Source organism: Lissotriton vulgaris, chromosome 5 (genome assembly GCF_964263255.1).
Source record: "Lissotriton vulgaris chromosome 5, aLisVul1.2, whole genome shotgun sequence".
Classification (NCBI taxonomy): domain Eukaryota; kingdom Metazoa; phylum Chordata; class Amphibia; order Caudata; family Salamandridae; genus Lissotriton; species Lissotriton vulgaris.
In genome coordinates, this window is record NC_141693.1 from 831,493,767 (window position 1) to 831,508,021 (window position 14,255).

Sequence of the window (14,255 nt, forward strand, 5' to 3'; positions counted from 1 at the left end):
GTGTGAAATGTATTCCAAAAGCTTGTTGTGGATATGAGCATGATATGTCAGGTTTTGTAAGTGCCATGCCCTGAGAGCCACCAGCGAAAAAGGAGTCGATTTGGGCCTATCAAAAAATGTATGGCCGGGGGCGCTAGAGGGCAAGATGGCTGCACTTTAGTGCTGCTCCGTCCGGCTGATCCCCCATCCGTCCAGAATCCGCATCGCCGATCAGTTGCTGACTGCCTTGCATGGAGGGACCCCCCCCCCCCTGCTCCTGGCGGTGAACTATCGGAGTGATTTGGGGCATATTTGCAGCCAGAACCTGACAAGTGAGTTGCAGCCATGTTGTATCCTGTGCGCCTGGAGTGGGGCCGGAGGGGAACTTCCAGATTTTCACAGACCCCAAGGCAGCGATGGAGTATGCCAAGCAATTGAAGCGGCGACAACGTGAGGACACAACTGGCCATTAAGAGGAGGAGCAATGATTTTGGGAGCGGGGCTGTCAATAAGCTTTCTCTGTTGGCCATTCAGTTGGTGGGTTCCCGGCTTTTGCACATGTATGGCCTGCGGGGGGATAACTCCTTATATGTGTTTTGTTTGGATGCCCTAAGATTTTGTAGTCACTGCTAGATCCTCACACAAGTACTAGACCTGATCAGCCACATCCTACACTGTGGGAGGATAGTAGTACTCTGGTACCCCGGGTATGGGAGATCCCCACTCTACGCACTCTTTTTGTTTTTCCTGTTGGGTTTGTTTTGTTCACATTTGGATTGCTTTGGCAAGTTGGGCATGCCGAAGTGGGTGGGTGTTCGGGGGGAGGTAAGTTGGGCACGGTTGGCACTTGTGTACTGCACTATGTATGAACCTTGGCGACATGTTCTAAAAGTCAGATCTCAAATCGGTTTACTTCTGCTGGGTCACAAAGCACATGGGTAGTGATTTTAGATTCCTCACTTAGAATGTACGTGGCCTTAACAGTCCCAAGAAAATCTGCACGGTATTGGCGTACCTGGATAGGCTGAATGTTCAGGTGGCCTTTTTGCAGGAAACGCACCTCATTCAGCTGTATGAGAAGAATGTGGGAGCCTGGTGGGCGGGAGTGAGGGTGGCTTCTTCTTAATTCTCCTATTCCCGGGGGGGTGATTATCCTTGTCCGGAGGGTCATACCCTTCCGGGTCCATGGCACTGAAATAGATGCGCAGGATCGACTGGCTATTGTGCATGGGAGGCGTGGCGGCACAAGTGTTCTCTTGGTTAACGTCCATGGTCCGAATGTGGAAAATCACTCCTTTGCGTATGTGTGGCATAGGATTTCTGCTTTCCCCAATGCTGAAATTATTTGTGGGGGGACTTAAATACGTGTCTGGACATAAATGTGGATAGGGAAGGGAGCGGGGCTCTGCGACATAGGCAATCCAGTGTTACACTTTTGGGGCTCTTGGACGCTGGGAAATTGCATGACGCCTGGTTCATGAGGCACCCTGGGGCCAGAGAAAGTACTTTTATCTCTACTGTCCAAGGTACGTGGTCCCGCCTGGACTATTGGCTTTTGTCTGAGGTGGTATGCACCTGGGTGGGAGACGTCCAACATCCGGCTAAAACTCTTTCTGCTCACTCCCCTGTACTCCTTGAGCTGAGAGTTCAGGGTTGTGAGAGACCCCCATTTTTGTGGCAATTGCAACCGTCATCCTTGACAGTTCCGGCTTTTAAGCACACAGTGGTTGAAGCTATTTAGAATTACTTCTGGGAAAATGTGGGCACTGTGGACGGTGCCGGGGTTCTTTGGGAGGCGTTTAAGGTGACAATTCGCGGGGTATTTATGGAGGCTCAGGCGGGGTCCTTAAAGATTTGCTCCGCAGAATTCAGAAGTTTATGGAGGAAATAGCCGCTCTGGAGCGTGACTACGCTTGTAACCCTGCCCCCGAAAAATTAGCTGCAATTCAGGAGCTCGTATCAGAACACAATGAGAAAGTGGAGCAAGAAATGGTACATAGATCACGTCAGAGCATTGCTCGCTATTATGGGGAGGGTGGTCGGCCTAGCCGCTCGCTTGCACAGAAGCTGGTGGCACCTCACAGCCAGACTTACATTACCGATCTGCTGGACGGTGAGGGAGAAGCGCACTTTGGCAACTCACAAATCAGCTGGTGGTGTTGGATTTTTACTCTAAACTATTTGGGGAACGTGCTCAGCCACCTGTAGCTGAAATCAATGCCTACCTGGATGATGTTACAAAAAAAGGGTAAACCCAGAATCACTGGGACCTGGGTACTAGACAGTATCTATTGCGGTGGTCCCAGTGTTTAACTGGCTTTAACATGGAGGGGAAGAAAGAATTGTTTTTTAAAAAAACATGAATCATGAAGCAATATGAAAAGGGAAACAATAAAGTTCGACCAATGTTATTTAATCACATTGGGAATGCATTTTTATGAACAGTTTTAAGAAAAACCTAACAAGGTATCACAATGAAATTTGTGGTGTCCAGGGGGTGGAAAGAGGGGGAGGAAAAGGGTTGTGAAAGAAGGTTGTTAAGTGATAAGTATTGGAAGTGTATATGTTGTTTGTTTGGGGGTTAGGAAGCCCCGTTGCAGCTGGAGGGTGCTGGTGCAGCCGTTCGAGCGAGGTGGTTTTGAGGCACATTATTTGCGCTTGACTTACTTAATCGCTCAGGCGCAGTTTGCGCATTTCTGGTACTATCCACAGAGGTTTCAATCACACATGGTCATCGAGGCGGACTCTTTACTCCAATGCCGCTGGTTGCAGCTGCCCTAATGGGTGGGGGGGACCACAGGGTGAAATTAGCCCTGTTCACTGCATGGCATGGGCATGGAATGCCCTTGCCTAACTGAGAAAATTGGACTATCTCTATGCCCCAATGTTACCGCTAGCGGCACATCCGGACATACCTGCTGCACGGGGAATGAGCCGCTTTGAAGGCACTAGGTGCGGTGGGGATTACTCGCATTGGGGGTTTATATAATCAGGGCCAGTTCTGGGCGCTTTCGGGCAGCAGAGTAGCCACGGCGTGGGTCTCATGCTGCGAGTTTACCTATGTTCGGGTGCGACAAGCAATCCATGACATTTACCCCGTGTACCCTGTCAAGCCGCGCACGCTGCGGGCACTGCGGGAGGTGCTAGCGGGGTGGAGCATGGGGGCTTGATAACAAAATTATACAACGCGTCCCTTAGGGAAACTGATCTCATAGAGTCCCCCTCATAGACTAAGTGAACGGCTGTATTGGGCACCTCGCTGTCGCTTGATGACTGGAAACTCTGTTGTGTGTTGACTGGGTGGCTGACAGTAAACTGCAATCTCCGTATAATCCACTTAAAATACTTACATCAGCTCTACTATACCCCACTTCAGCTGCACTGATTTGGCTTTTGGGACAGTTCGTGCTGCATGCACCGTGGGCAGGCTGACGCTGACTTTTTGCACCTAGCATGGAACTGTGCTAGTATACAAAACTTTTGGGTGCAGGTCACGCAAGTGCTCACGGATGTTGTGATGGAGCCTGTGGGGTGTATGCCCACTATCTGTCTGCCGGGCTGGGTACAGAAGCTTATACCATGCAACAGGCGGCTGGTGGCCTTTTCCACACTGTTTGCTAAGCGGGCTGTGGCGCAGTGTTTGGGGGCTAAAACCGTCCTGACAGTGAAGAAGTGGATCCGGAATTTACTTTACTGTAGAGACCAATTGGAAATGAACGCAGAAGAACTACCAGAGGCCTCTCGCCCCAGGGACTTTTGGGCTCCCCTTACGGGAAATATACTTGGGAAGCCTGACCTGCTATGATGTCTTGTAATATAGCGCTATTATGTGTATGGGGGGAGCTGGGACTGTTCTTGAGTACTGTCAAGTGTCACCACGAAGGTTTACCCAGGTATATTAGTCTGCTATTCACAGTGCTGGGATTGGGGGGGGGGGGGGGGTTATGGGTGGTGGGTTTGTTTAATGTGGGTTGATTTCTTGAATTTAAAATAGCTTGTATTGATATAATATGCAAACGTGCTTGCTGAGCCCTATGTGTGGGGCCCAATATGTTCTATTGTCTACAAGCTGCTCAATAAAGATGTATTTTTTTAAAGTATGGCCACAGGGGTGTGGTCTGGCAGACCCTTGAAAGAGTGCGGTGGTTGGTATTCTATGAGTGAAGGCGCAGGGGACAAATATGTAGTCAAGCCTAGAAAATAAAGTCTGGGTGTGGGAGAAGTAAGTGAAGCTGGTCTCAGTAGGGTTATGTGTCCGCCATGTATCAACCCACTCAACCATGTTCACCAGGGTCCGCAGCTTGAAATCAGGGGGTCCCGTCCCGGCCCCCACTGAGCACCACCTATCCACCCCGGGGACATTACATCATTCAAATCTTCACCTTTCACGGAAAGTCCATCTACCAGGGTGCCCCAGATCTCAACCAGGCAGTCCAGGAAATTCTGACCAAAGGGCAGTGTGGTATATAAACTACCAAGCACTATGTGTTTGCCAGCCACAGTCCTGTGCACAAATATATAATGGCCGTGGATATTGGTCCATTTTTGTATCAGAGTGAACGCTACAGGGCAGTAAATCAGGACGGCACCCCCCTGGAAACCCCAGTGAACGCCGCATGGAACATATGCACAAGACCATAACGAGCCAGACAGAGAGCCTTTGTGCCAAGCATGTGTGTTTCCTGTAAAAGAAGAATATCAGCTCCTATGTGTTTGGCCTGGTGGAGAACCGCACCCCGTTTGATTTCATCGAGCAAGCCCCTCGTATTCCTGCTCACAATATATAGTAGCCCAGGGGAGCGTCCCAAGGGTTCTGCTGCCATTGTATCATAGGATAGCAAGATAGGGACACGAATGATCGGGAAAAGATGATCATAGGGATATAAGAGCTACGCAGCAAAAAAAGGTCAGAGCAAAGCAAACCAGAACATGATCAACAACCCAAACCCCCACCCATCCCACCCCAATACCTCAAAACAGCAGAAGTATCTGTTGCGGAAAGCCTGCCATCCCACTGCCAACAGGGGGGCGGAACACTAACTCCCCAATGGATCCTCATAGTCCCTATAACTCCCAGAGTCCTACGGGGGGAACTGGAGCAAACCCATGTATGTGGCCTAATTTTCTCCTGAACACAAGCAAGTATGCACAGCAGAAACCAACACGACCCCTCCCAGGAAACAGAGATCTATGTTGGACACTGTTATTTCTTTGTGGGAGACACATTTTCATAATCCTGCTTATTAGTTTTGCACCATCATGAGGATCTGGATCTATGCCGTCTTTTATCTTTTGATTTCGTTTGTGTCCTGGTAGAGTCGCTCGTCGATGGATCAGAGTCCCTGTGCGGCGGAGTGTGCAGCCTAAGAGGCCGTTGCTCATCAGTCCAGGTAAAGACCTCTTCCGCGGTGTTGAAGAATATGGTGCGAGAGTTAAAGACCACTCTCAGACAAGCTGGGTACAGGAGCATGTATGGAATCTTAAGGTCACAGAGATGCACCTTCGAAGCAGTGAAGGACTGATGCTGCTGTTTCACCATTTTTGTGCAATCTGGGAAAGATCATAATCTGATGGGTCTCATACACCTTTTCTGCCCGAAGCCTAGCCTGGTGCAGAACCATGTCTTGATCCCGGAAGTTTAAGGTTCGTGCAATCATAGGTCGAGGACGAGCCCAGGGTGGAGTCTTCTGCTGCAGGGCCCTGTGTGTGCGCTTGATAACAAAGCACAGTGATAGAACAGTGTTCAGAAGCCAGGAGGTAAGCCATTGTGTGAGGAACTTCTCAGCATCATCTCCCTTGCAATTTCTGGGAAACCTACAAAGCGGGATGGTTTCTCCTAGCACGCCCCTCCGCGTCTTCAACTCGTAGGGCGATGCTCTTGGTCAGTTGTTCCAAGGAGGTGACTTTACGTTGTAGTCTAGTTACCACATCTTTGACCCGGGAGACACTTGTCTCCGTGATGTGGTCGACAGCGTTGCAGGGATCTTGGCACAGGACAGAAACCTATGCTCCCACTGTGCTTATCTGAGCCTCCAATGCCTGCCTGGACTGGGTAATGGCCTGCAAGAGGACGGCGTTGTTCGGCAAGCCGGTGCAGCTTCCGCGTTTTCAGAGGGGCGTGCCACTGCAGCTGTAAATCTGTCCATAGTGCTTTGTTTTGGGCTGGGCCCCGGGGCCTTCTCTTTAGACATGCTGTGTGGGTTACAGTTTAAGAAGCCTTGGTCTACATGCTACGCCCCTTCAGGTTCCGCGGCACTGTGCACCTATTTAAACAACGGACCAGCCCCGCTCGAAGCCAACACTTAGGAGGGGAGGTCATGGCAACCTGTAACACCACCAAGCCCAGCCCTCAAGGAGACTTACATGCCCCAGGCTACCGGCCCTATAGCCACCCTGGGCCTACGACGTTGACATCTTTATTGCAAGCAGGGTGTCTGCAGTTTTTCAGTGCCACCAGCAGGGAGATGCATGCCCCTCAGGATTTCCAGCCAAATGCTGTTTCTCAAATGCCCATGTGCCATGGGGGTCTAAATCTAGTTCCCCGCCGGCCCCACAGCAGATCTGGATAGTCTCTGGGCCAGTAATTGTGATGCTGGGCAGATATGTGAGGCCAGGACGCAGCACACTGCATAGGGTTCCTGATATGAGGGGAACAGGGAGGCTGAGGGAGGGCCCCCCCACCTGACCGCAAGCCGCACTGAACACTAATCCAGCCACCTCCGCACCCTACAGCATGCCCTCCCTCCCCCTAATGGGCACCTCCCCTCTCCACTGCTACAACTGCTTGTGCCGTGTCCCAGAATGCCACTGGCGTGGCCACTCCCTGTCCTCTTCAAGATAGCAGGTCTTCACACCAGGTCTCGGTCCTCCACCGAATACGGGCCCCGGATCCAGCCCAAACCTGAAGGCACATGCAGGGATTCAGCCCCGACGGGGTCTGCGTGCCCTCGAGGGCATTGATTGAGGCTACCACCACACAGCTGCACAAAGATCGGGGAGCGTCCCCTGCTGCCGCACACAACCCCGCCCAGCCAGCACTCCAGGCCCTTTGACCTCCGAAGTACAGGCCATAGTCACCGTCCGGGGCCGGAAGTGCCATCAGGTTACCGCCAGTAAATTTTTCCCCCAGCTGAGGCACTCAAAATTCTGAGATGCCTGCCAAGGTGTTGGAACAATGGCCTTGAGTCTTGGACGGCGGGCCTCCAGAAGCGCCCCCGCACCTCCGCGGGGACATCCTCAGTGCCATGGAGGCCGTAAACAGCAAGTACGCCAGTCGCTGCGACGAGAGCCAAAGACGGTCCCGTTGTCACCGCCGAGCCCAGTGGGCGACCCCAGAGATGCCGCAGGATCTGGCGAGCCCAGGGGGATCATCGAGGCAGCCAGTAAGTGTGAATGCAGACAGGATTTAGGTAGGATCTATTGCGGGCCAGCGGAGCTCATTCGGAGCGAGACCGCCATGTTAGGCTGCTTGGCTGCACCCTCCCCCCCAAAACGTTGTTGATCAATTTTTTTTGCCCAAGAGTGGGCTGTCACAGACCCCTCTAACAGTTCATGGGGCCAGGGTACCTCTACCCTAACCCCTGCTATCACTTCTGAACTTTATTTTCTCCACAAGGAACTTGGGGCCCGATGTAGGTGTCCATTTACCGACCGGTAATGGCCGATTTTGGCAGTTACCGACCGGTAAATGGTCATTCCTGATGTAGGGCCCCATTTGACTGATTCTGTAAATTTCCCGAATCGGTAAATTTCCCGAATCGGTAAAATACTGAATCGGTATTTATACCGATTCGGTAACTTCCTAATGTAGGTGGGAGTCTTCTGAGTCCCACAGGCCTCACAGAATCTGTATTTTACCACCCAATCCAATTGGGTGGTAAAATACCGAATCCAGGTGTGCATGCACATGTGTGCATGCACACCTGTGCCATGTGACAGACAGACATGCCCTTAGGGCATGTCTGTGTGCCACATGGCACATGTGCCTGAATTCGGGGTGCTAGAGGGTGTCAAAGTGACACCCCCTGCACCCTTGCAAAAATCGGTATTTACCGAATCGGTAAATACCGATTCGGTCATGACCATTGATTCCTATGGGCTTCAATGCCCATAGGAATCTATGGGCTTTACCAATTCAGTATTTACAGAATCGGTAAATACCGAATCTTAATGATTCGGTATTTACCGAATCTGAAATACCTACATCCCCCCCTCCATTTTACCACTTCTTAAATACCGAATCGGTATGATTCGGTATTTAAGAAGTGGTAAAATGAACTTACCTACATCGGGCCCTAAGTTCCGATGAACAAAATGGTGGCTGCAACTTTCCTCTCAAATTGCGGCCAGCCAATCACGGTATTGCGATTGGCCCGTGAATTCGCGAATCCAAGGAGGATCCACAACTCTAGATATACAAATGTGGATTTCAGCCAATATCTTGAAAACTACAGAATTGATTTACACCAAATAACAAAAAACACTCTTTTTGAACCAAGAGCTAGCCTTCTGCCAAATTTGAAGTAATTCCGTCCAGAGGTTCAGGCTGTTGTCGTGTTCAAAATCCCTATGGGAATTAACATGGGAAACCACACTTTTTTTATCACACTTTTTATCGGCTCCCGCTTTACGGACCGCCCTGAAACATTCTGTGCACAACAAGACTCACTATAGCACTTCTTTTGGAAAATTTCATGAAGCTTTGTCAAACATGGTCAAAGATATGGGCAAGTCAAAACAGGCTTTGCCTATGGAAACATGGTCCTAACTATAACTACCAACTGGCAACCGCCAGTAGGTAATATATATATTGAAGAAGGGGAGGTGGCGTGATAGGTGTGGAGGCTCGGCGTGGAGAGCCCTTATGTGCTCCTGGCAGGGTCCATCTCTCCTGCAAGCCAGCATCCATCTCTGGAATGTATTTCGGAGCTGGGCATCGTGGCATCAGCTGTGAGATGGGGGATGGAAGCTCACACACATTTTGGGTGATTGGAACGCACCGAAGTTGGAAGAAAAAAAACAATATGCAGCGTGACTTAACATTGGAGAAGGGAAAGGGATTTCGTATTGGCAGCAGTTCACCAATAATCATGATTAAAATTGCCACCACACTGGAGGGAGGTAAAATTGAACGGTTCATCTTTTATGGCTTTGGTTGCAAGCAAAGAAGGACCTGTGAAGATAACATCTTTCTAATGTGCTATGGGTCAAAGCAGGTTGCATTTGTTTATACACGCTGTTTTGTTACAGTGAATACAATATTAGTCTCAGACTCGTGCAGCAACAACGGACAGAAAAATGACTGTTTTTGCCCCTTGAAGTTTTACCTACAAGAAGGCAGTGGATGAATATTCAGTCTTCTATAATTTTTCCCATGAGTGCTGGATGATTTAGCCAGTAATAAGGGCACTGAAACACTGTTTCAATAGGAAATATATATAGTTTACAATGAATTGTTCTGACTTTTGTAGCTTTATCTCGAGCAGTGAACATTTGCTACATTGGCTAATCAGACAGAAAGATTATGAAAGCATTTTCAGACTTCAACTCGTGCAGTGTATATGCAAATACAAGGAATTGGTTTAACCTTTTTTTATATAATATTTTGATCAGAGCGCATTGTATGTTTACACAGTATACAATTTATCATATTTAACAATTGCGGGAAAGTTCTAACGGATTGGATTGTGACTTCGACCACTGAAATGATGTCGTAAGTAGCCTGATTTATGGCTTAAAAAGACTTGTTCTGCCATTAGAGGCTGTATTTGCATTGGAGCACATTTACGGTGTCGCCAAATCCGGCTGGAATATTAAGTTAAATGTTAATGATTTTTATTATTAATTTTATTTTAGATGTGCATTAATGCACTTCAAACATTGAAAAGAAATGAGGGCTTTTAACCAGTAATTTATGTGCATGCCATGCTTTCGCCATTTAGCTTGAAACCTGTCATATTGTTACCTGCAATTAACCTGGCAGTATTTTGTTTATGTTTATGGTAAAATAGTGTACATAAAGTGATTACAAAATGGAGCTCAATTGGTGACAAAGTCTGTTGTACAGCCAACACGCGTCCTGTCCGGGGTAACCCAATGGAATAAAGGGTGGTGATTTTCTCCCATCCAAGTTTGCTATTTCTTTTTCTGATGGGGAAGGTTTTTGTGACGATTTTAACGTGCACTACCAGCGTTAAGGAAGCAAGCCGTAACTACACCTTGTTGAAAAGAGAGCGAGAGAGAGAGAGAGAGAGAGAGTTTCTATTCAAAAGCGTTGGGGCAACAGAGTGATTTATAAGACAAAAAAGAATTGTTGATTTATAGGAGAGAGAGCACAAGCCTGATGTGCTATGGCAAAACTTTCCGTAGCAAATATTACATCATGAGAGGCAATAATTAGAAAATATCACATTAACTTTTAACATACACGTTAAAAAAATATATATCTACGTACAAAGATCTTCGGATGTATTTTTAGTTGTTAATCCGACCATGGACTCGTAGAAGTCTTCATTACAGCCAGGGTTTAATGAACATTTCATTAGCAGCTCAGTGGAAGCACCAGCCATAGGTTCGTATATGGAATCGTCATCATCTTCCTCTTGCATCATCTCTTCTTTAAAATGCGTCTTTAACATACCTATTGTTTCCTTTTAAAACCAAAGAAATTTAATTGGTGAAACAATCTAGTCAAACAAGCAGCGATCCATTAACTGTGACACAAGCTCATAAACAGTATAAGCCTCATAGACTTGAATTACCTTTCATATAGCCTTAAAGCCTGCCGTAGCGGGTTCTACTAGCCATTAAAGGCCCGTTCCAGTGCTAATGACCCCTGCTGAAGGCGAGGCCCTTTAACAAGAGAGCCAGCCTTTAACGGCTGGAATAGCCCAGCTACGGCAGGCTATAAGGCTAGGAGAACATTCCACAACTAGAGGGCAGAATGTTCTAACAAATAAAACAAAGGCCTTAGTGAGAATGAGGGAATTTAAATCCCCTCTGGCTCACTGAGGCCTTCGTTCACAGCAACACCTGTGAACCACAAACATTGGAATGTTGGAGCTGCGGGCTTTTATCGGCCATTAGAAGCCCAGAGAACTCCATTGTCTTCAATTGAGCTTTCAACATTCCAATGTTCTAAAGAGTTTTACCAAAAATCTCATGCCATTACACATACACATTTCCCTATCATACATTAATTTCTATATATATATATTATAGGTTACACTGCTATTAGTGAGAATGTTCTCAATATGTATCAACTTTGAAACGTACACTTCAAACATATTTTGTGGCGGTTGTGCTTAATTTTCTTTTTAATATGGACTATTCCATTCAAGGGGTTGTGCCCATTACCATCTATCATACAGGTCATCCATTTGCAGGTCTGATCTTTATCAATCGAGTATGGCCTGACTAGTTATTAAAACTTTGCATTTCATTTAGTTACCCCTCTCAGATCACTTCTGATCTTCTTCCGCTTTATTACTTTAACAGTCTCGAAGGAACTTAGGGCATTATTATGACTTGGCGGTGTGACAGCAGACCGCCACGTCAGCGCCCTGCTGCCGCGCCACCAAAGCCATAATAAGACAATTCTCCGAATTCCAACTGGAATCCAGTTAGGACAGTCTTGCGGCAGCTAGCCCACAGCAGTGCAGTGCTAAGGCTCATATGTGAGCCTTAGCAAGACACTGCAATGGGAACTCCATTGCCCATTCCTGCAGGGCATGGAATGACAAGTCGATGCCCTACAGGAACTGGGGGACCATGCATAAAGGGGAGCACTATGTGCCCCCCTGCATGCATCCCCCTCGCACAGTGGCAACTGTAGGGTCCCCTTTGTTTCCTCACCACCACACTTTTCATGGCGGGCTCACCGCCATGGAAACTGTAGTAGTGAGGAAACTCCAAATATACTTGGTGGTGCCGCAGCCATATATTTGGGGCCTCTGACCGCTGCAAGACTGCCAGGGATCCCGGATCCCTGGCGGCAGCAGTGGTCTCATGGTGGTCAGACCACCCAACTGGTAAAAGGATGGTTGGACCACCGATGCGGCAGTAACAGCATCGCCTCAGTGGGCTTGGCAGTCCATTGGACAGCCAAACTCAAAAAAGGCCCTTAGTATTTTGTACCAAAGATCCGCTATTGGCCCTCCACAAATGTCCTCCCGTAGCGCAAGTCTCTCTGATCATGCCCATTTCTTGACCTCACTCATTCAACTAGCAAAGAGACGTCTCATGCCTTTCAAGCCATTGTAAGCAACTCACATAGAGAACACATGTGCTAAACCTAGGTATCTGTTATCTTCTTTTTTGGGTTTAGGGCAGTGGAAAAGCCTCAACCAGCATTCTTCAGACTTATGAATTTGGTCCCTATTCAGTCTTTTTAAGTGTTGCCTTGTAATCCTATCCCAGTAGCAACTGATGAGTGGACAGCTCCTTACCATGTAGAAATAGTCAGGGACTGTAGCTGCACAGCTGGGCCATGTCAGGGTTTCTATTCAAAGTATATTATTAGCATTTCTGGGATTCTAGATGTTTCTGGTGTAAGTAATTGGACTGGAGGTACTAAAATTGGTTATTCCTAGATAGATTATATGCGTACATTAGGGAACCTAACCCTATCGTTGTCCTCCAGTTGTTTTCCTATTTTATTTTTCCAATTCACTCTCGATTTGTTTAGGTTGATTTTCAACAATAATGAATAGCAGCGTTCCCCAATTGGGGTTCGTACCCTTTAGCACAGCCAATGTCCATATTATGAGGGGTAAACCATCTTCATTGATCTAAATCAAACATTCACCAAAGTTCAATTGTAATTTTTTTTCCATTGGTGATATTTAGTGTATATCACCCCACCTAATTTAAAGTCATACTTCTTCATGTGGAGTGGTGTGGCTCACTGGTTAGAGGCGGCAGACCCGGAAGCAGAGGATGGCCCGGGACCAGGGTTTGATTCCCGATGCGGCAGGGTCTTGGGCCATGGTCAGCGGACTCGATAATTCTCGCGTAGGTGCCTACTCCAACCATGGGTCCCACTCAGCAACTCTGGGCAATAGCTTGCTTAATCTCTACTAACAGCCTCATCAGCGCCGGGGATGCTTGTCTTCACCTTGGAGATGCCCACGAGGGACTATCTCGCAGGGAAAGCCAGGATGGGTTCCCCAGCGGTATACAGCGCCGGGACGCCCCTTTGCTGGGGCAGCTGTGTGCTTTACAAGTATACAACATTTAACATTCATGTCATGTTTATCCACAATAGAAGTGTTATTTATATCATCCTATCCCATGATGCAAGACTGGAATACAGGGAATGCGTGGTCCCCTCTATATATGTAGTTTTCAACATTGGCATCAAGGTTTAATCATAAATTATAAAAGGATACATTTGGGGAGGTTCCTTCATTTTGATTCCCCATGTATGGTCACACCATGCACTACAGTGCTAAACAGTGCAGAATGGCTAGGGTTTAATAAGATTTTCAGCTTGATTTAACTATAGCTTAATTTTTTGGGGTAGACGGAGCCTATGTGGGAAATGAAAACCATTAAAAGAGCACTATAAGAACTTTAATTGTAATTGTAAGTGCCACATTCAGGTTACTAAAGTACAAAGTAGGTTTGCCAAATGCAAAATAGGCTAATTGAGGCTAAGCTTATTGGTCGTACAACATATGAGCAGGATGAAAGAGTAAGTTTGGTAGCAATGAGCTTCTATGAAATTATAATAACGATAATAGGAATAAGAATAATGTTTTATCTCGCAATAAATAAAAAGGTGCAAGTCTTGAAACAGATATATAAACGTGCAGGGACTCACTATCTCAGTATATCAGTTTACTACTAAGGAGTGTCTGTGCTCTTCCATTAAAATCTTGTAGCCTGCTGAGCAGTACTGGTACTCTCCCTCTTAAAATAAAGAAAGACCAGTACTGAATTCCAAATACTCGCTCATTTAAAGCACTGACCTTGTATTATTAATACCAACTTTAATTCTACTCAATTCATCAGCCAGAAAAGGATGGAAGACTTAGTTGGCCTTGCCTGCTTTCAAACTTAGAACTGGCAGATCAAACTAACCCCTCAGAACAATTTGGGTGAGGTATTTACCATACCTTGTAAATACTATTTCCCTAGGTTATGGTATTTACAAGGTTTGGTAAACATCTCATATTTCAAGATTACATCATGAAAATGGGGCATAATTTTAGAGAATTTTTTTACAATTCATTTGTCATCCTTTGTGATTTTTCCAGGTCTTTCCCCTGATACAT

General features: G+C 47.1%; 1 protein-coding gene across 3 annotated transcripts in view; it reads right to left on the reverse strand.

Moving 5' to 3' along the window:
* The window catches only part of PIK3AP1 (phosphoinositide-3-kinase adaptor protein 1), a 1,689,354-nt gene that overhangs the window by 766,113 nt on the left and 908,986 nt on the right, over positions 1-14,255 (reverse strand). For all 3 annotated transcript variants that reach the window (XM_086922323.1, XM_086922324.1, XM_086922325.1), the window contains one exon: positions 10,433-10,628. In XM_086922323.1, the coding sequence (XP_086778449.1) occupies positions 10,433-10,628 (196 nt within the window). The remainder of the gene's footprint in view (positions 1-10,432; positions 10,629-14,255) is intronic.